At 34.6% G+C, this 25,225-nt stretch overlaps 1 protein-coding gene across 3 annotated transcripts in view; it reads right to left on the bottom strand.

Moving 5' to 3' along the window:
- Window positions 1-25,225, bottom strand: part of LOC118553187 (protein diaphanous homolog 2) — a 951,294-nt gene that overhangs the window by 865,160 nt on the left and 60,909 nt on the right. For 2 of the 3 annotated variants that reach the window (XM_078064454.1, XM_078064452.1), the window contains 2 exons: window positions 19,427-19,531; window positions 14,175-14,195 (listed from right to left, as the gene is read on the bottom strand). In XM_078064454.1, coding sequence (XP_077920580.1) covers window positions 14,175-14,195; window positions 19,427-19,531 — 126 coding nt within the window. The remainder of the gene's footprint in view (window positions 1-14,174; window positions 14,196-19,426; window positions 19,532-25,225) is intronic. The other variant, XM_078064453.1, reaches the window with a different exon arrangement.

Below are 25,225 nucleotides of genomic sequence, written 5' to 3' on the forward strand. Positions count from 1 at the left end.
TCAGAAGTGGAATTACTGAACCATATGGTGGTTTTGTTTTCAATTTCTTAGGAACATCCATAATGTTTTCCATAGTGGATGCACCAATTTAAGTACCCACCAATGCACAACAGTTCCCCTTTCTCCATATCTCGGCCAACATTTGTTATTTCTTGTGTTTTTGATAATAGCCATTCTAACAAGTGTAAGATGATATCTCATTGTACTTTTGATCTGCATTTCCCTGATGATTAGTGATGTTGAGCCTCTTTTTTACATGCTTACTCACTATCTGTATCTCTTCTTTGGAAAATACCTATTCAGATCCTATGCCCACTTTTTATTTATTTTATATTTTTATTTTTTTTAAGATTTTATGTATTTTTCAGAGAGAAGAGCACAAGCAAGGGGAGTGGCAGGCAGAGGGAGAAGCAGGCTCCCCACTGTGGAGCCTCGATTCCAGGACCCTGGGATCATGACCTGGGCTGAAGGCAGATGCTTAACCAACTGAGTCACCCAGGCGTCATCCCATATGCCCACTTTTTAAATAGGATTGTTTTTGTTATTAAGTTGTATGAGTTCTTTATAATTTTGGATATTAATCCCTTATCAGATACATGATTTGCAAATATTTTCTCCTATTCTGTAGGTTGCCTTTTCATTTTGTTGATGGTTGTGCAGAAGTTTTTTTGTTTGATGTAGTCCCACTTGTTTATTTCACTTTTATTGTCTTTGTTTTTAGAGTCAGATCCAAAAAATCATCACCAGGACCAATGTCAAGGAACTTACCAAGTCTGCCTTCTTCTAGGAGTTTCATGGCTTCAGGTCTTTAGTCTTTAAACCATTTTGAACTAATTTTTGTGTATGGTGTAAGAGAGTAATCTGATTCCTTTGCATGTGGCTGTCCAGTTTTCCCAACACCATTTATTGAAAAGACTGTCCTTTCCCCATTATATATTCTTGCCTCGTCATAAATTAATTAACCACAGATGCATGAATTTATTTGAGAATTCTATTCTGTTCCATTGATCTATGTGCTCATTGTTATGCCAGCGCCATACTGCTTTCATTACTATAGCTTTGCAGTATGTCTGAAGTCAGGTAGTGTGGTGCTTCCAGCTTTGCTCTTTCTTTCTCAAAATTGCTTTGGCTACTTGGGGTCTTTTGGGGTTCAATACAAATTTTAGGACTGTTTGTTCTATTTCTGTGAAAAATACCATCGGGATTTTGATGGGATTACACTGAATCTGTAGATTCTTTTGGGTAAGATGGACATTTTAATATTCTTTCAATCCATGAGCATGGGATATATTTCCATTTATCTGTGTCTTCAATTTCATCAGTGTTTTACAGTATTCAGTAAACAGGCCTTTCACCTCCTGGTTAAATTTATTCCTAGGTATTTTAGTCTTTTTGATACAATTGTAAATAGGATTGTATTCTCAATTCTTTTTGACAGTTGTTAATATATAGAAAAGCAACATTTTTTGTATATTGATTTTATACCCAGCAAATTATTACTTCTAACAGTTTTTTGGTAGAGTCTTTAGGTTTTTCTATATATAAAATCATGTCATTGCAAATAGTGACAGTTTTATTTCTTCCTTTCCAATTTGGATGCTTTTTCTTTTTCTTGCCAAATTGCTTTGGTTAGGATTTCCAATGCTATACTGAATAAAAGTGGAGAGAGGGGACATCCTTGTCTTATTCTAGATGTTAGAGGAAAAGTTTTCCTTTTTCACAATTAAATGTGAAATTAGCTGTGGACTTGTCATATAGTCTTTATTATGTTAAGGTACATTCCCTATATACCCACTTTGGTGAGAGTTTTTATCATAAATGTATGTTAAGTGATATGATCATATGATTTTTATCCGTCATTTGTTAATGTGGTATATCACACATACTGATTTGAGGATGATGAATCATCCTTGCATCCCTGAAATAAATACCACTTGATCATGGTGTATTAGTTTGCTAGTATTTGGTTGAGGATTTTTGCATCTATACTCACTGGGGATACTGGAACCATAATTTTCTTTCATTGTGGTATCCTTTTGGCTGGTTTTGGTACCTGGATATTGCTGGCCTCATTAAAATGAGTTTGGAAGCTTTCCCTTCTCCTCAATTCTTGATAGGTATTAAATCTTCTTTAAGTGTTTGGAAGAATTCACCTATGAAGCCATCTGGTCTTAAGACTTTTCTTTGGTCTTAAGACTTTTCTTTGTTGGCAGGTTTTTGATTACTGATTCAATCTCCTTACTAGTAATTGATCTATTCAGATTTTCTATTTCTTTATAAGTCAGTTTTTAGAAGACTGTACATTGCAAGAAAATTATCCATTTCTTCTAGGTTATCTAGATTGTTGACATATAATTGTTCATGGTAGTCTCTTACAATCCTTTGTATTTCTGCAGTATCAGCTGTAACAACTTTCATTTCTGATTTTATTTATTGGAGTCCTTTCTTTTTTGATTGGTGAGTCATTCTAAACGCTGGCCAATTTTTTTATCTTTCCAAAGAACCAGCTCTTAGTTTCATTGATCTAATTGATCTTTTTTCATTTTAGTCATTATTTCATTTACTTCCACTCTGATTTTTGCTATTTCCTTCTTTCTAATAACATTGGGTGTCATTTGTTCTTCTTTTTCTAGTTCTTTTAGGTGGAAAGTTAGATTGAGGTTTTCTTGCTTTTTAAGGTAGGCCAGTATCTCTAGGAACTTCCCTCTTAGAACCACTTTTTGCTGCATCCCATAGTATGTTACATTTTTACTTTCATTTGTCACCAAGGTATTTTTTTTCTCCCTTGGTTTCTTTTGTTTACCCACTGGTTGTTCAGTAGTATGCTGCTTAATCCCCACATTTTTGTGATTTTTCCAGTTTAATTCTTGTAATTGATCTCTAATCTCATACCACTGTGGTGGTCAAAAAAGACAGTTGATATGATTTTAACTTATTAAATTTATTGAGACTTGTTTTGTAACCTAACTTATGATCTATCCTGGAGAATTTTCCATGAGCATTTAAAAAAATGTACACTCTGGTTTTGGATGGAACATTCTGTTTATATCTGTTAAGTTCATCTGTCTAATGTATCAATTAAGGCCAATATTTCCTTATTGATTTTCTGTCTAGATGATCTATCCATTCACATAAATAGGGTATTAATAACCCTACTATTATTTTATTGCTGCCAACTTCTCCCTTTAGGTCTGTTAATATCTCCTTTATATATTTAGGTGCTCCTATGTTGGGTACATAAATATTTACATAAATATTACAAATGTCATATCCTTTTGTTGAATTGATCCCTTAATCATTACATAGTGCCCTTCTTTGTATTTTATTACACTCTTTTTGTTTTAGTTTATTTTGCCTAAAAAAAGTATAGCTACTCCAGTTTTCTTTTAGTTTCCACTTGCATGGAACATCTTCTTCCATCCCTTCACTTTCATCTGTGTGAGTCTTTATACCTGAAGTGAGTCTCTTGTAGGCAAGATATAGATGGGTCTTATATTTTTATCCCATTCAGCTATTTTATGTCTTTTGATTGGATAATTTAGACCATTTACATTTAAAGTAATTATTGATAGGTATGTACTTATTGCTATTTTGTTCATTGTTTCTGGTTCTCTTCCCTTAGGGTTTGATTACTTTCTTAACTGTTATGCTTAGATTCCTTTTTTATGTACTTCTGTGTATCTACTCTACATTTTTACTTTGTGGTTAGAATGAGCCTCACTTACAAGAGCCCATATATATAACAGTCTATTTTAAGTTGACAGCAACATAAGTTTTAATGCATTCTAAAATGCTACATTTTTACTTCCCTCCTCCCCATTTTATGTTTTTCATGTCACATTTTACATCTTTTTTATTTTGTATAGCCCTTAATTGATTACAGTAGTTCTAGTTATTTTTACTACTTTTGTCTTTCAACCTCCACACTAATTTTATAAGTAATTAATATACTACCTTTACTATATATTTACCTTTGCCAATGAGATTTGTATTTTCATGTTTTCTTATTACTAATTCATGCCCTTTCCTTTCAACTTACAGAAGTCCTTTTAACATTTCTTATAAAGCTGATTTGGTGGTTAAGAACACCTTTAGTTTTTGCATATCTGGAAAATCTAAATGGTAACACCTTGTCAGATAGAATATTCTTGGTTGGAAATTATTCCCTTTCAGCACTTTGAATATGTCATTCCACTCCCTTCTGGCCTGCAGAGTTTCTGCTGAAAAATTTGCTGGGCTACTCTCATGGGGTTTCTCTTATATGAAACAACTTGTTTTTCTCTTGCTTTTAAAATTCTAACTTTTAACATTTGAAAAATTTGCTGGGCTACTCTCATGGGGTTTCTCTTATATGAAACAACTTGTTTTTCTCTTGCTTTTAAAATTCTAACTTTTGACATTTTAATATAATGTGCCTTCGTGTGGATCTATTTGGTTTCTTATTTGGAACTCTGAGCTTCCTGGTTCTGAATGTCTGTTTTCTTCCCCCAGTTAAGAATGTTTGCAGCCATTATTTCTTCAAAAAAGTTTTCCGCCCCTTTCTCTCTCTTCTCCTCCTGGGACCCCTATAATGCAAATGTTATTCCACTTGATGTTGCTCTATGGGTCCCTTAAGCTATCTTTGCTTTTTAAAATTATGTTGAACCCCTCTAGTGTATTTTTCAGTTTAGCTATTATACTCTTCAGCCCTGTGACTTCTGTTTGGTAGTTTCTTATATTTTCTGTCTGTTGGTTAAAGTTCTCACAGCGTTCATCCAATCTTCTCCCAAGTTCGATGAGCATCTTTATGCCCTTTACTTTGTTGTTTTAGTAAGTTTTTGCTGCAATTCCCTTTAATAACAATGTTCCCTCAATTAATTGCAACAAAGTGGAGAACATACAGGAGCTAATCAAATAATTTCAAGATGTGTGTGCATAACAATATCCCTTTAAAATAATCTTTTTTCCTAAGAAGTCTCAAATTTGGTTTAAGAATGGAATAAATATTGGCTAAAATGTCACTATTCTTACTCAACATCATCATCAATAATATTTGCCTATGAAACTGCTTTACAGTTAGAAAAATGTGAATCTCATACCTCAGTCTACATACCTAGATTAGCATCATGACAAGAATTTTGGTATGATGTAATAGGTAGAAATGGTTGGCTCCTGTCTAGGAACAAATTTTTCCTGAACTGTCTGTTCAGGTGTATGACCTTTTCTTTGAACTCTTCATCAGGTAAATTACTCATCTACCTTTCTTTAAGATTTTTTTTCTGCAGTTTTATCTTGTTCTCTTATTTGCAACATATTCCTCTGTTTCCTCATTTTGCTTAAATCTCTGTTTCTATGTATTAAGCAAAACAACTACCTCTTCCAGTCCTGAGGGAGTGTTCTCATGTAGGATTAACCTAATCTTTAAACCTTGCCATAGCGGGACACCTGAGTGGCTCAGTCAGTTAAGCGTCTGCCTTTGGCTCAGGTCATAATGTCACGGTCCTGGGATCGAGTCCCACATCGGGCTCCTCACTTGGCAAAGAGCCTGCTTTTCCCTCTGCCTGCTGCTCTCCCTGCTTATGCTCTCTCTGACAAATAAATAAATAAAATCTTAAAAAATAAATAAATAAGTAAACCTTGCCATAGCTCTTGGTTGTTTCTTGAACCTTTGTGATTGTCTCAGTAGCCTGATTTATTCTTAATAGGTCTCAGTGTTGGGGATGTGCCAGTACCTGTCAGCGTTCCAGAAGTGATCTCAGTCAGCACCTCGATTCAGGCTACCTGGAATCCAGATCATCAGGTAGCAGCTTTTTAAGTGTATAAATATACACAGTCCTCTGGGACCACAATCATAAACCCTGCTGACCTCCAGACCAGGCAATCTGGAGGTGTCCCCTGGGTGACAGTTGCAAAAATCGTGGCTTCAAAGGGATGTATAAGCTCTTTTCTGGGAGGTACCAGTGAGATATAGTGAGGCTAAAGGAGAGTGCAAAGATGGCTTCCCCTAGACTACATTCCCTGAGAGCAGCTCCACAGCCTGTAGATGGGTGGCAATCCTGAAGTCTGACCCTTGGACTAAAGCTCCAACACAAGTAAATAGGACTTTTTCACAGAATCACTCATGGTGTGTTTCAGTCTGCTGTGTTTTGAAGGAGCTTTTCACCTAGTTTTCTGGTCTTTTTCAGAAGGAACTGTTCTATTTGTAGCTTTAGATGTGGTGTAGGAAGAGGTGAGTTCAGGATCTTCTTATGCTGCCATCTTGTATTGTCCCCTCAATCACTACAGGTGCTTTAAATGTCATATCAAGCATCATATTTTAAATGTATTATTTTACCTAACTATATACACAAAGAAATGTCATCAACAGAAATTTCTACCATGATTGCAATTAAAATACACAGAAAATAAATTTGCAGTGCAGAATCCTAAATGAAAAGTTTTATCTTCTTGTTTCCAGTATCAGGATATATAATAAAACATAACCACCCCATACTCATAAATATTAATGCAATCAACTTACAAAATGTCTAAACATAAAGTCAATATTCATTCTGTCTTAGATGTTTCCAAATGCCCAAGGTATAATGACTTACTAATATTTTATAATCTACTTTATCTTAGCATTCCTTAAATAATAAATTTAATCTGGCATGATGAAATAATATAATTTGTGACAATGCAGTGGAAGGGAAGGGACTGATAAGAAACTGTTCTAAAAATGAATGGAGATTTTAATAAACTTTTCAAAACATATCTGGATACTCCTATCCTAAACAAGTATAACACACAAGCTCGCTTGCAGTATTAAAACATAAGGAAATGGGAAGATAGCTACTCACTGAACATAATAATGAATGTGAAATTAGAAAAGACTGAAATTGAAACTTTAATAGTGCTCATGCTATTTTGAAAAGATCACTTATAATATACCATCATTAAACAGTCTCAAGTCTTATTTTCATCTGATTACCAAATGAGTTTTTCTACTTTACATATAGTAGTTAAAAATAATTGCATTGATTATTTTTATTCTGATTGAATTGAGATTTTTAACAAAATGGTCACCCCCATAAAACCAAATGTTTTATAGTAGCAACTTCCCTAAGATTTCTAAGCCCATAAGAAAAACAATCAAATTGGAGTGTAAGAAAGCCATGTTTTATCATGAAGTAGCTACTTCAAACTCCAATAATCAATGTTTTGTCTCCCCCTTCTGGACTATACAATTATTAAAAGAAAACACAAAGATTTGATCTTTTTTCATAGGATATATTCAAATAATCAGCCTGACACAAGTACAACATTACATGAAGTAATCATTAAGATACTATTCAATTAGTAAACAAAATTACAATTTAATAATGCAACAGCAGCTTAACAGCCGACAAGTACATACTGTCAGGGTTACTGGTATTTTATGGATATTATGATTACTAGGGGGCTTATAATAAGGAATGCATCAATAGCATTATGAATATATTACTTTGAGCCTAACCATAAGTTTATACTTTAATAGGAACATTCATTCAGTTTGACCTTCTTCACCAGCATGAGAGAATAAATTTATTTGGCTCTGTTTTGTGAAAAAGGTCCTAAAATATTCTTCAGTCAGGGCCCATGGTCTCCATGTCCCAATTAGGGCAAACAAAGATACATTTGTTCCTAACCTTCACCTATGATGGGGTTGTGTCCTTTTGATTCAGATTATTTAGAAACATCGCAAAAGATACAAATGTAACATCTTAATTATGTAAAATGGCTTATCTGGTAAGCAATACTACTACAAGCCACCAAAATGATCACCTCTTTTCTATCTGGGTACACTGAGTCACATAGCCTTAACTGCCTAATACAGGTATTGAGGCTTCAGCTTATAAACAGGTAAATGTTGTTAGAATGATAAATATATGTTCAGTAGCAATGTGCGGTGAGTATATTTAAAATAGTAAAACTAGGAGTTTAAAACAGTGAACCAAATTATAACATTCTACTCTTAATGCTGCAAGTGCTAAAGAAATGTTCTTGTGGGGGCACCTGGGTGGCTCAGTCGTTAAGCGTCTGCCCTCGGCTCAGGTCATGATCCCAGGGTCCTGCTCCGCAGGAAGCCTGCTTCTCCCTCTCCCACTCCCCCTGCTTGTGTTCCCTCTCTTGCTGTGTCTCTCTCTGTCAAATAAATAAAATCTTAAAAAAAAAAAAAAAGAAATGTTCTTGTGTGGTGATAACTTTATTCTTGTTTCTGTGATTTTACTAATTTCTCCTTAACATGTCTAACTGAACTCATCATTTTTTACTCCAAACTTAGTCTTGCTCCTGATTTCTCTATGAATGCTCAAATCACCATCATTTCAGTCACCTATGTTTGAAATTTCAGTCATTATTGTTGGACACATCTCCTCTGCCCTTTCCAATCATTTGCTGAGATTAATATATTTAACTTCACAATCACTCATCTATACTCTCCATTGGTTCTTACTAACCACTCTCCATTTAAGGGTCCTATTATTTAAACTACTACAACAACCCTCAGCTTCATCTCCCTGCCCTAGTTTCTAATCTCTCCTATTTCTACTGCTCAATTAATCTTCCCCATATATAGCTCAGATTTTGCCATTCCATTGCTCAAAACCTTCCAGGATTCCTCTCTATTAAAGCGCAACTCCTCAGCATATCCCTCCTAAAACGACCTTAACCTACCTTTCCAAATTTACAAGCCACTACTACATTTAACTTATGTTGTTAGTCACCTTAACTAGCTCTTGTGGTTGGTTATTAAATATGCCCATACCTCCCCCTGTTCAACCCCACTCCAACCACACTAGCCTCTTTGCTCTTCTTCAAATACTCAAGGCACACTCCTGCCTCAAAGCCATGGCACTTGATGTTCTCTCTGCCTGTAAAGTTCTTCCCTAAATATTTACATGGCTCTCCCCAATTTCATTCATGTCTCTGTTCAAATGTCACTGCACAGAGAGCTCACCTATCTAAAATAGCACATCCCTGATCACTCTCAGCTTTCTCATTTACTTTTTTATTTTTCTTTCACAGCACTTACCACCACTTGCCATTAAATTTGTTATGTGTCATGTCTGTCTCCCCAGCTAGAATGTAAGCTCCATGAGGAATGTATCTGTATGGTTCATCATTCAAGCACCTAGAATATAGAACAGTACCTGGCACGTAATAGGTAACTTTTTGTTTAAAAAAAAAAAAAATGAAACTGTGGTTAGAGAGATCAACAAGATCACAGGGAATGAATGAATGAATGAGTGGTGAATCAAGGGTTCAAACTCAGGTCTTTCTGATGCCTAAACAAACATTATTCCAAAAACACCCTACTATTGCCTAAGCACTCAACTATTTATGTTGCTAAATTCCCTTATATTTAACATTATAAGGTCTGGTCATTATAATTCTATTTTCCAATTATCATATATAATCATGCCATTCTTACTTTTTTTTCCCCACAGAAGAACGGTGATTTTTCCACCTGTGGATAAATTGTTCCTGGCTTGCAATGAAATCAATCATTTTAGCTGTTTTTTAAATCTGTTTTATGCAATGTGTTAATAAATAATAAAAACAACTTATTTTGGTTCAAAAAGTTGTACACTTATTTGGAACCAGATGACTGAAGAATTCATTCAGTTCTTTCTATCCCTACCCTGTTCCAATTCTCTTTTGCTGTTTTAAGATACCTACAGGAATATATTTTATCATTTCCCTTCATAGATTGTATCTACAACATACCTTCAACTATTTTATAAAATCTTTAAAATAATCTTGTCAATATTATATTGAGATCACATATGAGTTTATTTTCTTCTAAAAGCCCAACAATAATCTATACTATGTAACACGTAGCTTCCAATAAACAGCAAAGCATTCTCCTTTTTCCATCTAACTGAATCTTTCTCAACATTCTTGATCCAGAATAAATCCTATCAAATAGCACACATCTTGAATACTTACCAAAAAAAAGAGGCGCTCATAGTGTTTTTATGTTCTTCATACCAAGCATTTTATAGAACTGAATACATTTAGCAAAAACTGTAATTTAGACCTACTACTTGCAAGCCTCTTTGCACATTAAATGCATGAAATATAAACATAAACTTCAATATCATCCTGATTTTAGTATTGTTATCCTGTAACATGTAACATGTAATAGAAAGTATAAGATAAAGCAGAAAGCGATTCCTTAAGAGAGTTAAAAATAAAGTGCTACAGAAGTTCATATAAATTACTAGGTAGAAATTGAAGGGGATGACTTAGGGGTAGCAATCAGGACAGGCTTCAGGGAGGGCTGTGGAGGATGGGCAGAATGTTGACAAAAAGAAAAAAAACATTCTATGCAAAAAAGAGATCCAGGATGAGCAAAGTCAGAAAGTCAGAAGAAAGACTGCATGAGGCTGAGGGGGTGGTTACGTTCAGGTAACAACAGGCAGTTTTCCAGTCTGATTTTTAAAGCAAACTTATAAAGGAGAAAAATGAAAAGTAAGGCTGACAGTAAGGCTTCAAATGCCCCCATTTTTGCTTCTAATCAACATTAGAGAGGCAAAAGAAAAGACAGGGTCATGCAGACATAGTTCATTACATATTCCATCTTTCCAATTTCAATCCGGTTTTTATATGACTTATTTTCTGACCAACATATATAATCTCTAGGCAACCATAATACTTAAAGTGGTTATTTCTACAATGTATTCTTTCTGGAACACTTTTATGAAATCCTTATCTGCCAATTTTCTCAATGAACACATACTTCTCATCTTCTGAAGACTAATGAGACCATGAGAAATAAGCCCCTTTGTACCTGACTTTCCACCAGAGTGATTTTAATGATTGTTCTCTCACTCCTCTCTAGTCTCAAAAAAACAACAAAGAAAAATCTCCCCCCTTAAGGCACCCACCCCACCTAAACTCTAGAACTAATCCTTCATCATTTCCTCTAGAAACTGATTCCCATAGTTTTCTCCCTTTATTGCAGGATATGGATGTGATACAAATTCCAATGTGAGAAGCAGTTCATAGATAAGACATGAGTGTAAAATAGTTTATATTGAAGATCAATCATAAATATCCATCTAATTACACACTGTCTTTCAAAAACACTCTCAGACAAGATGAAACTTTTCCATGAACCATATAGAGCCTGTTGGCCTCCCACTTTGCAACCATTTACTACATTGTACCTATAAGGCCAATGTTTACCTCTCTTTTCCATCAGACCTAGTATTTTGAGTAAATGAGCTAGTTCACTGGGGAAGAAAGACATGTAAATGATTTATTATAATAAAATATGTTCAATATTGTAATACAGCTGTATAGTGATGCTATGGTAAGGAAAGAGTTATCTAAGATAAATTCTCCTAAGACTGACATGAAGCTTAATCTTGATGGATATTTAAGAGCTTTCTAGGCACCCTAAAGAAGAAAAGGGCATTCTAGCTCAAAGAAACAGAATATGCTTGATTTAGGGGTATTAAAGAGTAGGATGTTAAGGAATTGCCAAGTGTTCTTGTACAAATAGAGGACAGGCACATGTAAGAATGGAGGTGGAGATGAAATTAGAAAAAGGAACAGGGATAAGATCACAAAGGGCAATAGGAAGCCATTTGAAAGTTTTAAGTGGGGGAATCAGCATGATCTGTGTAACAGTGTAGAACATGCATGGCCAGGGTGAGAGAGTGAATACCAGAAGACTACTTAGGAGGCTATGGCAATTACAGGTATGTTTAACATGAGTCCCAACTAAGGAAGCAACAGTATGAGTAATTAGGGGAGAGAGTTCAGAGTTCTCTAAGAGAAATAATCAACAGAACTTCAACTCCACTGGATATGAAGAAATCAGTAATATTTCACCAGCTCTGGCATAAACCATGCAGAGACCAGGCTAGCTTCAGCCCACATTAAAATAAGCTCAAAATTCCTTAATAGCCCAAAACTCTATTTAACCCCACCCTCCTACATCTAGCCCCAGTTTAATATAGGTCCTCACTGATTCACACAAAATTCTCCCAGGTAGCCCTGGAAACAAATCTCTCTCCATCCTAATCCAGTATTTCTCAAAGTATGCTTGCTCTTCAGCCTACCTTAAGAGGATCTCCTATGGTGCTTGATAAATATGCAGAGTTCTTGGCCCTATCCTAGACCCCATGAGGGACAAAACTCGCTTTTATACGCCTTCTAATTTGACAACCATTGGCCTAATCCAGCCTACCTACTACTATCAAATTTATTTTTCTTAAACCCTGCTTTCCTCATGTCACTTCCTTGTTCAAACTAACTTCTAATCTTCTACCTGGACTTCCAAGATCCTCTTTCAACTTGATTTTTCAAGCTTTCCAATATACATTCTTTGTTCCAAAAAAGTCAAATTTCATTTCTTGCTTGCCTTTTCTCTGCTCTCTACCCACACAGCTTGGTTCTTTCTCTAGGTCTTTGCATCAAATATTTTCACAATCTGAGAGCTTCTTTGTTGTCTCATCTCCCTTATCAAATCCCAGCCATCAAAACTAAGGATTCTTGGGGCGCCTGGGTGGCTCAGTTGGTTAAGCGACTGCCTTCGGCTCAGGTCATGATCCTGGAGTCCAGGGATCGAGTCCCGCATCGGGCTACCTGCTCAGCAGGGAGTCTGCTTCTCCCTCTCCCACTCCTCCCTCTTGTGCTCTCTCTCTCTCTCACTCTCTCTCTCAAATAAATAAAAAAAAATCTTTAAAAAAAAAAAAAAAACAACTAAGGATTCTTAAAAGTCCAGCTTAAGTCCAGAAATTTCCATGGAGTTTCCTCTAATTACTCTATCCCTACTTCTCTCTCCCGCTTATGAATCCCTACAACACTTACAATCAGCATGCACAATTTAAGGATCGATTCTTTCCACATTTATTAGTAAAACTGTAAGACCTTATCCTTATTTTCCAGTCATCAATGAAGCTAACACAGTTCTTGGCACATAATAAGCACTAAAGAAATATTTGCTAATGTTTGAAATTATCCCAAAAGATTAATGGCTTTTTGCCCCGGATGTCACATAAATTAAAAAAGAAGAAAAAAAAGTACTAACTCAACTTTTAAAAGCAAAACAAATATTAAACACATTCACTATTCTGAATACTATGGTACTTGATAATGTTAAAGATAATGTTTTCTGCCCTGTTCTCTAAATACAGACTGCTTAGTCATGAAGAAAAGGTATTTTACAAGTACCTCTCAATTACAATATAGGCCTCAGATCATGATCTCAGGGCCTGGGATTGAGCCCGGTTGGACTCTGCTGAGCACAGAGTCTGCTTAGGTTTCTCTCTTTCCCTCTCCCTCTGCCCCTCCTTCCACTAACACGCTCTCTCTCTCTAAAATAAATAATCTTTTTAAAAAAATCTCTAAAAGACAGCAATAGAAAGAACCTTAAAAAATAATGTATACCAATAACTTCAATTTATCCATTTAATAACTAAACCTCAAAGAAACTACATGACTTGCTCAAAATCACACAGCCAATTAGTAGCAGCTAACAAAGACAAAAAACCTAGGCCTCTTGACTGCACATCAAAGGTTGTTTTCATTATACTATGTGCTCAGTGATACTAAAATCAAAGTGAGATGCATTAATAAGTATTCCTGCTAGCATAAACCAACCTATTAGGAGTCTCTCCCTGCCATCTTAAGACACTGAGGTAAAACACCCAATTTCATCAGAATCATAAAAACTGAATCATAAAATCATAAACATAGGTACAACTCTAAAAAAATAAGTAAACTTTCTAAAACAAGTATACGGGGTGCCTGGCTGGCTCAGTCGTTAAGCATCTGCCTTCGGCTCAGGTCATGATCCCAGGGTCCTGGGATCGAGCCCCGCATCGGGCTCCCTGCTCAGCAGAGATTCTGCTTAGCCCTCTCCCTCTGCCTGACGCTCCCACCGCTTGTGTGCTCTCTATCAAATAAATAAATAAAATCTTTAAAAATAAATAAATAAAAAAAATATACAAGCATATTCCAGTTCTAAAACATTTCCAAAACCAACAGGAAAAATACTTACCATAGCTAAATTCTCATCACCTGATCTTAATCATCTCACTACTTTGGTAAAATATACTCCAAAAGAAAAACCAAACATACAAAATACTATAAGCAAAAATCGCTCAATTCCCAAAAGCAAAAATTCATATCTAAGGGTAAAACACATCTTTTGTACTCACCATAACTTTACTTCCAACTATCTGCATGCAGTGGTCAACGGAGAGTGGTTATGGTGTAAAAAAAAAAAAAAAACAGCAACAGTATTAGTAATCAGAAGCTTTTCACAGAAGTTAAGTGTTTAGTAAATTAGTAAATAGCTAACCCTATGTATATTTTTAATACTTTAGATCTAGAGGCTAAATATACCAGTATTAATTTCTACCATATTTCAAAAACATGTAAAGTCTGCAAGATAAGGATTCCCAAATAAAAGAGTATTAACTGTTTGAGGGGTTGTTTTTAAATGTACTGTAATGGGCTTATATAATATAATCTAAATCTCAAGTAATGTAAAATTAAGTGTAACCAGGCATCAGATATTTTACCAGCCCAAAGCCACTCAAAAAAATTAGCAATAGAAAACTGAATTTTTTTCCAATGTTTTTCTTTCCTCGTTATAACAGATATAATATTAAGAATTAAATAAGGCATCTTAGAATATAAATGTTGCATTCAAAGTCATACATTATGAACTGCAGGTTGAAAACTGGAATATTTTATATTATGATTTTAAGGTTTTTAATATTGTTTTATATTATACTTGAAAATTACAAAGAAGATAGATTGCTTGTGATTCTACTTTTCTGGGTCATCCTAGCATTTGTATTATGAGATCAGATAATATAACATGAAGACAAAGAAGCAGTTATATGTAAACATGCAGATATTCATAGGGAGGAAACAGTTCAAAACCTGAAACTTTGAGCTTTCCTAACAGATAAGAGATAATAGAATTTCTGAGAAGCTGAATTATGTTTCAGAAAGCAAGAAGTGAAATCACAGTCCTAACATAATTTTATGCCAAAACCCAATTATAAATCAAATCGTTCTTATCAGATTCCTACACTTAAATATAAAGCAATGCCCAAAAAAGAACTAATCCATAATCTAAAACCATTTATCTGACAGCAGTTATTATCAATATGTGTTCTATTTTCAAGCTAGTACTTTTTTTTTCCAGCTAGTACTTTAAAAAGAAAAATAAAATACTGAAATCCCAGAAGAATCCTAAATTGAACAGGATACCACAAGACACAAAAAGATACTGACAGTTGCCAAGCAAATTATTTCAGAGGAATCCATGAATCTCCAAATAGAGAAGCAGCGTTCTTAAATATTCATTCAACAGACTATTTACAGGCAGTGATTATTTAGTTGAGTAAAAGCCTCTTTGGTGCCATTAACAGTCTCCTGAATTGAAAGATAGACTATTGACCTAAATTATTTCCCAACCAAAAAGACAGAGGTCTTATTTGTCCCTTGTTTATTTAGCACAGACATGAGACTAAAACAAGAATGCAAGCCTGTCTTAATTAAGGCAGGTCTATATTCAGTGAAACAACCAGAATATAGCCCATTAGTAATTCATTATGATTGCAAAATGATTCCATTTAGCTAAAGCACATACAGTGAACAGATGAGATTTGGCCAAGGGAAGCTAAAAGAAACAGGTCTGGTCATGTTTGACTTCAATTGTTTCACCTGAGAAAGAAAATATCTGCTAATGGCAAAAGCAAAACTGTAATACATATATACACACACAAAGAGATGTACTGTAACTTTCAACTGCTTGTCAATCTAAAAATTTTATAGATGTATTTGGTATCACTACTTTAAATTATTTCCTATTGAGTTTTTTTAATCAATGATACCTATCAATGTGTCATGTGTCTTAAAAATGTAACTTTACATATTTTAAAATCTCAACTTCAAAGATTGTGACTTATGTTAGAAATAAACTAGTTTCTTAAAATTCTAATAAAGACATTGGCTTTTGGCAAACTAATGTTAGGATTTCAGTGACTAATTTTTCCTCATGAATGTCTATACAGGCTGTTAAGATAGAACATACAAGACCCCCTAAATCACTGATATATTGTGCCTCTTTCAGGATTATGAATGGGTATGACAATGTTAGCAATATTAACAAAGCTTGGTTTTCCATTTCTGAAAATATATGCTGGTGTTTTGAAAATATAAATTCTTCCAGATTATTTGTGGCCAAATTATCAACATGTACCAACTACTATAGGTCAGGTCCATAATCACACTTGCTATAATGAGCAAATGAGTCCAGCTTGTGCAGAGAAGAGGTTCTTCTCCATTCCCTTATTTAAAATTCATTCATCACTGACAGAGCTATTCAAGCTTTTTCCTTTAACATTCATACAATTTAATATTCTCTGTTATGGAACTTTAACAAGAAAAAACTAAGCAACAGTTTTCATTATATTTCAGTTTCCTATATATTTTTATTCCATGCTTATTTTAGCAAAGTACATAAAAAAAGGCTTGTTTGCTTTAGAAACAGGTTTTGAGCAAATACCTGTATATTAGTTTCATCTTGCTTTATTGTTTTTACCCAGGAACCCAGGAGAATGATGGACATTTCCTACTGAGTTCATATTTTGTTTGTTTTTCAATTCTATGCAAAATGACTTATGCAGGTGTTAAAGGGGGAAATGTACAATTTACGTTTAAATTTAACTATAATTCTCACATGTTTTATATGTGACTATAAAACATTCTCCATCAGGAACACTAGCCCTTAACTTTGTTTTTACTTCAAGATTAAAGTTTTGACTACTTATAAAGTATTTTCATAAAGAAGTGATTACAATCATATCTACTTTAAATGAAGAAACTTTTTTTAAGATTTATTTATTTTAAAGAGAGAGAGTACATGCACGAGCTAGTGGGAGGAGGGGCAGAGGGAGAGAGAGAATCTCAAGCGGACTCCACAGAGTGTGAAGCTGGATGCCAGGCTCAATCTCACGACCCTGAGATCATGATCTGAGCCAAAACCAAGAGTCAGACACTTGACCGCTTAACCGACTGAGCCACCCAGGTGCCCCAACAAAGAAACATTTTTAATCAGTGTATCAATATAATGAAAAAGTATGCCTAAAAAGTAGAAGATATACAACATGTCTAAAGCCTACTGAAAGACAGCAGGATGGAAACCTTGGTTACACATAGGTAAACAGCCATATGTTAACCTACAGTTTATGCAAATATTATTGATCATGAAGAGGTCAAAGATAAGAGGATTGTCTGTCATTAAATGGCATCCCTCTCACCCTCATAAGTACATAAGCAATTTTCTTGGTTGTAACAACAGAAAACACAGTACTAATTAATGTCTCCCCAAGGTAAGAAAGCTTTAAAACATGTTTATCAACAGGCTTTCTTTCATTGTAACATTTGGTCCATGCAAAACTATTAGGAAATAAAATGTATACTCTTGAAAATCTAATGAAAGAGCTATATGCATGTCAGGTGCTCATACGTACGCTGAATGAAACAAATAAGGGTCACATACTAAATAGTTACAGTATTGATTTTGAGGCTAATGCCTGAAACAGAATTTTCATGTCTTTTGAGAAACATTCAATTTCCATCTTTCAAATAAAGCAATTCAAGAGAGATCCTCCAACATTTACCCAAATTTTATCACTTTAATGTGAAAAATGAGTATATAACCTAAATGTATATGTCTTTGGTCAATTGAAGAGGAAACAATATGAGAATAAAAACAAGTTCTACATGGAGTAAAAATAAAAAGGTTATAGAATAAGAGCTTTGTATAATCTTCATTATATTCAGTCCCACTTACATAAACAAAAACAATAAATCAGCCAGAAACACTAACAAAATCTTATCATTAAAAACACATGATTATTCATATATTATCTGTACTTTGCATTCAGATTTAGTTATATAGATTTACTAGTGTATTTGCCTTTAGGTATTTGAAAAATAACACTAAACGTACACTCTGCATTTCCTAAAGCATTTTACTGTGAACAATAACTTGAGTGCAAAAATGAGAAGAGATTCATCACAATTTCAAAGTAAAACCCTCTGCATCACCAAATTCTATTGAAAACAATGCTCATGGCAAATTTCACTTATCACTTGAAACATATTTCTGCCCTTGGATACCAGAAGCAAATTAAAAAACATGCCGTTGCTCTGCTCTGGCAGAGCTGGAATGCATTATGTTTAAATAGTTCAGCATTCAGATTTAGCCTGCTTAAACTACAATATGGAATCAATACAATTGTAGCATTCAGGGCAAAATAAAAAATATCAGTAATAGGATAGCCAAATAATTTTAGAACATATTTTCCAAAGAGGAACTATTTTCTTTACTGGTCAACTTTTTAAATTTAAAATATGGATTTTTTACATGTAAATGCGTGTGTATTATTTATATACACATACATAATATACATACCACACACATAAAATCAATGTATTTGTGTGTGTGTGTGTGTGTATATATATATATATATACACACACACACATATATGTAAAAAATATGTGGTATATGTATGTGTCTACACACACATAATATATATACATATACATAGTGATTTTATGAAGTCTAGTTGTATAAAGCTTTTTCCTTAAAGAAATGTAAAAGATACATTTCATCATTTTAAAAATACATTTTTTTCTTGCAAAAAGAAATCAAACCTGAAGTCTATTTTTGGAAGCACCTTAGGAAGTGAACAAAGCCATATATCCCATTAAAACACTAGTCTTTCCTGCTGAAGAAAAGTCTTTCCACAGAACTCTACTTTCAAGTCTTTTGAAACTCACACAGACTTCATTAAAGCTCCTTCTATTAAGTACCCTCTTTTATACTAAATTAAGCTGTACAATAATAATTATGAGGTAATTTATATAGATAGCATCACATAAAACAATGGGAAAAAAACTAAAACAGCATATTAAAAATATTGCTAAAAATTTCATGCAAGAGAAACCAGACATAAAGCTTCAATAGAAACTAAACTTGTGACTAGCCTATGTTTGTGTCTTCTCCCTCAAAATTCAAAAGTTTCATACAACAAACAGTATATTTAGTGGAATATCTACAATTTAGGACATGCACAAAACCACTGCCCCAAAACTCACTGGATTAACTCAAGAGCCTTCTATACTTAGTCTGTATTGTTTAAAATAATGAAAGTCTAATTATAAGCAGTTTTAAGTATATACTACTGTGTAAAAATACACATATAAATTTTTTTCTGAATAGGCTATATGAGAACAGTGAGGCAAGAACTTGAAGATCTGAGGTTTATTTTTGCGCAGATGTACTTGGCTCCGTGGCTTAGCTGGTTAAAGCTCCTGTCTAGTATTTTTGCGCAGATAATGCTGAACTCATTATGGTAGTGCCGGGAAAGTGTCACTACTTACAGATTTGGCAGTAGCAGAAATATACTGGACAACCATCTCACGCTTGGTGGTAAAATCTTTGTTTCGTAAAGGAGCTTTTCGTTCTTCATTAAGGTTCATGTCCTCCTGTTAGAAAGAACATCTGTTGTGAGCATTTACAAATTTCTGCTTGACTTTCAAAAGTGATTAATAAATACTAATATTCTCTTTTAAAATAGTAAGTCATGCTGTGACTAACAACAATGATCATTCTGGTGGATCCTTCACTATTATTTTTCACTCCAGATACCATAACACTGTATAAATTTTACCATATATTCATGGTTTGTATCTCTACAGAGTCAACTAATGAGCAGAAAGAAAAAATTTTAAACTATTCCACAGAATAAACTGGCAGTTTTGCAGCATACATCAGATAACCTTAGCACAGATATTAATTTACCCTGATAGCAAAAATAAACAAACACTTTACTATTTCACATATTCTCCCTTAGGATCACTATTATCTAGAAGAACAAATATGATTTTTAAACTAACAGGAAATATATATCTATAATATGTCACTGAAGAAAAATTCTTGAGAAGTTGCTAGATTTGGAAAGCAAAAAAAATACCAGAAATATAATCAGCTGTGCTGGGATGACAAAAATTACTCATTGGAGGAAAAAATATTCAGTTGCAAGAATACATTGTTTTAAGGTTCAATAAGCTTTGATTTGGCTGGGAATCTTTATTATGTGATACACACACATATAACATTTTCACTGGAAAAACTGTTTTTCTTCACTTTTAAACTCATATTAACCCTTACAACATTTTAAGACACTCATGAGGGGTCACAAAACCAAGTTGGAAATGACTATGATTCAAAAAGCAACATCAGGGGCACCTGGGTGGCTCAGTCATTGAGCATACAACCTTGATTTCAGCTTCGGTCATGATCTCAGGGTTATGAGATCAAGCCCTGCATCAGGCTCTGTGCTCAGCAGGGAGTGTGCTTGAGATTCTCTCTCCCTCTGTTCCTCCCCCCACTCATATGCTCTCTTTCTCAAAGAAATCTTTAAAAAAAAAGCAACATCAAATGAAAGGACAACTTACAGAATGGGTTAAAATGTTTCCAAATCATGTCTGATAAGGGACTTGAATCCAGAATATATAAAGAACTCTCACAAATCAACAATGAAAAGACAACCCAAATACAAATGGGCGAAGGATTTGAATAGATATTTCTCTAAAGAAGATATACAAATGGCTGGTAAGCACATAATGTTCAACATCATTATTCATTAGAGAAATGAAAATCAAAACCGCAAATGAGATACCACCTCACTCCCACTAGGATGGCTAGGATACAAAAAAAAAAAATGGTAATAACAAATATTGGTGAGGATATGGAGAAACTGGAACCTTCACACATTGCTGGTGAGAATGTGAAATGATGCAACCACTTCGGAAAATAGTCTAGCAGTTCCTCAGAAAGTTACACAGAAAGTTGTCACATGACCCAGATTATAATTAAAATGAAGACATATGTCCACACAAAAATTTGTACATGAATGTTCATAGCAGTAGCATCAAAGAGAGGAAACAATCCAAATGTTCATCAAATGATGAATACATAAACAAATATGGTATGTCCAGACAATGGAATATTCAGTCATAAAGAAGAATGAAGTACTGATAAATACTATAGCATGAATGAAACTTGAAACCACATTATGCTAAGTGAAAGAAACCAGTCACAAAAGACCACATATTATATGATTCCATTTATACTAAATGCCCAGAATTGGAATATAGAGACAGAAAATAGATTAGTGGTTGCCAGGGGCAGGGGAGGGGGAATGGGAGGATTAGGGTGTGACTGCTGATAGGTATGGTGCTTTATTGAAGTGATAAAAATGTTCTAAAGTTGATTGTTGTGATAGTTTCGTATCTCTTTGAATATACTAAAAAACACACTGAAGTGTATATTTTGACAGTGAATTTTATGGTATGTCAGCTGTATTTCAATTTTTTAAAAATCAGTATTTTTATCCTTTTATTCTCTTAATAATTCTGGCCATTACTATTTTTTTTAATCAAGGAAAGTAATGAGCAAAAAAAATATCAACATTATTTTAAAGACTCATCTGTAAGAATGTGAGGGGGGAAAAGGATCCATGAAAAGAAATCAAGCTGCATCTATCTATAGAATACTAACTTCATTGACAGCAAGAATCTCTTGATCTATATTTGCATGAATTGCAGTGACTCCTCTGATTTGTTCACAGTCAATACCTATAAATTTTGTTTATATATACAAAGGATCCTCCTTACTAACCACCTCCGTCACGGTCTCTACCCCTATCTTTCCTATCTTATTCCTTAATTCTCATTTGAATATCGCCTTCTGTCTTGAAGACAGAAGACATCTTTTTTCCCCTCTCTCTCTCATAGGCTAGATCTAACATTGTTGAGTCAAAGCAGAATCAGAGAAACAAGGCTGGATAGCACTTTTAATGTAGTCCACAGATGCTCATCTATGCTCGGAGTTGACTAACAGAAAACCTACTATCTCACAGGCAGCCCATCCCATATTAGGGAAGTTTAATTTTTCCCAACTTTTTCTTTGGAAGACTAAATGTGCAACAAAATATAATAGCGAGTTAAAGTGGCAAGACTATGTCATTATTTTTTCTTCTCTACTTCCTAAATATCAAATCACTTATTTACTGGACATGTGCCATGCACCAAGGAGTATGCTAGGCTGGCTAGGGGAGTGCAAATTGAAAGAAAGCTTGTACCCACAAGTTAAATGAATTCTTTATGAAGCACTTAGAACAATGCCTGATACTTAGTAAATGCTATCTTTGTTAAATAAATAAAAATAAATAATTCATGGTCTATATATGCATATATATAGCAAAACATATATGCAAACAATCGTAACAGAGGCATGTATATGATGCTTTGGGAACACAGAGGATAGATGGAAAGATCAGAGAAGTCTTTACCAGGATTTGGGTCTTAAAGGAAGAGAAAAATCTTAGTCAGGTCAAGGAGACTAGCAAGGAAACCATCATGTCTTCTGTCATATTTGGCTGCTCAACAGCATTTAAACATGCTCTCTACATTTTAATACATCCTCACAATGTCAGTCCCACCTAACCAAGGAAAAATCCATAAAAAATACATTTGTCAGACTCCCTTATAACTAGAGTACAGACATATGGCTTAATGCATTTATAGGATGTGTTGATTCAGAAATGAACGATGTAAGAAGCAGACCACAAGTAAGCGATCCATTCTGCTGGCATGGGTGGCAATACAGGAGATATGGTTACGCAACTGATGGCAGCCTCTGCATGTTTTTCATTATGACAGTTCGATCAAGTGGTTCTGGGATGGCAACAGCTCCTACATTGGACCAAATTTCAGTTGTGTGGTTCTGGAAGTTATTCCTGTGATATTATCTGAGGCCTGTTTGTGCAACTCTCCCGATTCAAGAGCTATCTAGTATCTTCAAGAGCTACCTAGTATCTCTATCTATAACTAGCCAGAACGGATTCCCTTATGTTCAATAATTTGGGCTACTGAAGTAATTTAAGCAACTAGTGATAAGAGTCTAAACTAAGAGAGATGGTAATCAGACTAGATGAGGTTAATAAACTCAAGAACCATTATGTTATTTGAAGGCATCATTCTCTTTCAGGCTGTTATTTGAAGGCATCATTCTCTCTTTCAGGCTAAAGTATACCTACCTGCTTCAACTTATTTTCATTTGACGTGGCTTAGTGTCCATATTTATTTCTCTCAAATACGCTTGGTTTGATAAATGCAAGGAAGGAAAGGACTGCCACCTCCGTCATCTTGAAATACATTACCTCTATTAATTCGGCCTCTGATTTTATGACCTTATTGGCCAGCATATCATTCTGCTGACTCATAGTGTTTGTTTCCATCAAAACCCCTAAGCACTGCTCACATATGCTAGGCTAGGTTCCTACAGCCTCAAAACATTCTGGCTAAATTATAGTCTCCTACAAATGTGGTTAGCATGAATCTGCATCCCCCAAGTAGAATCAACTCTGAAATGCCAACAAGATTGAGTGTCTGTATCTGTACACCTCACAGCCAGGCCTAAGAGTATGGTAGTGCTACTACACTGTAATGAGCCTCCATTCAATTTTTAATGACATATACTGCTAAGATCATGCCATCAGAGTAGAATCATGGAGGTAGACAGAATAAGGATATGTGATTATAGGCCTCAAAAGAATGTTGTCTGGTTTAAGTGTGATCATGCACATTAAGCCTGGTGTATATTAACTAGCCTTCAAAGAATGCTTTAATACTGCAAGGTTGTTTGTAGTTTTCCTACATACACTATGCTATTACACATTTCCATTACTTTGTTCATGATGCTCTTCTGCCTAGAATGCGGTGATCTTCACCACCCTCTCCCTCTAATAACCCTCACCCCATCTCATCCCACCGACCCCACCCAAATCCTTATCTGGTTAACTTTTTTTTTTTCTAAGATTTTATTTATTTATTTGACACAGAGAGAGAGATAGCGAGAGCAGGAACACAAGCAGGGGGAGAGAGAGAGGGAGAAGCAGGCTTCCCGCCGAGCAGGGAGCCCGATGTGGGGCTCGATCCTAGGACCCTGGGATCATGACCTGAGCCGAAGGCAGATGCTTAACGACTGAGTGACCCTGGCGCTCCATTATCTGGTTAACTCTTAATCCTTCCGATTTACCTTCAAATTTCCCCCTGAAACATCTTATTTAGAAATTACTATCTGCATTCGATTCTTCCATATTAATTCCTATATTATAGCACTTAAACTAAAACTATCTGATAAATCCATCCCCCCTAAACTCTATGCTAACTTGAAGGCAGAAACTGGGTTTTTTTTTTTTATCTTTGTACTCCCAGCAAAGAGCGTAATTCCTGGAATGACTAAGCATTTAATAAATATTTGTTGAACCAATGTGATATTTAGGAACTTTTCTCTAAATATTTTAATTTGCTTTACAGCTACTGACATTTTTTATACCTATAAATTTGCCACATAGGTTGATTGGGAATAGGTACCATTCATACGAACAGAACAGACCACAATGACTCATTTTATTCTTACAGAAATAAGATGCATACTGCCAATTAGATAGCTAGTATTTCCAAAACATTAACTGCAACCTTATGATTCAATCATTAAACTAAACAGAGCAATACTCATAACTCTATTAATTCTACACAACATAATTGAATATGAAACTCTTCTAAACTCACTAGTTCTTACAGTACTCAAAACACAAAAGCAAGCTTTCAGTATAACATTTAGTTAGTACTTCTACAATACATGAGAAGAACGTAGTATTTTGTAGTTTCAAAAAATGTTTGAGTCTAAATAACTGACCACTTACATTTTTAAAGCCATGTTTATAAACACGAAACCATTTTTTTCTCCTTCCATACAAGCCATGATGCAATGTTCCATTACAGATAAATTCACTTCTTCAGCAAATAAACATCATATTCTTAAAGTTACTACTGAGGAGCCATATGAGAATAGTCAAATGAGGTTAAAAGTTGACCCACCTGCCTATTCATTTTCATATTCATTCACCCATTCATTCACGCATGCATTCATTCTCACTCTCCTTTTCCCACTCCCTCTCATTTTCCCTTCTCTCCCCTCATAAATTTTTAAATGGGTGACGGTATAATTTTGAAAACTTTCTCCTTATATTCAAACATTTTTTCTTTTAACTCTTCCACTGTTTTTTAGTGTCAACCTTTTACATCTTTACATTTCTTCTTCCCTATAAG

The sequence above is a fragment of the Halichoerus grypus genome, chromosome X, assembly GCF_964656455.1.
Source record: "Halichoerus grypus chromosome X, mHalGry1.hap1.1, whole genome shotgun sequence".
Taxonomy (NCBI): domain Eukaryota; kingdom Metazoa; phylum Chordata; class Mammalia; order Carnivora; family Phocidae; genus Halichoerus; species Halichoerus grypus.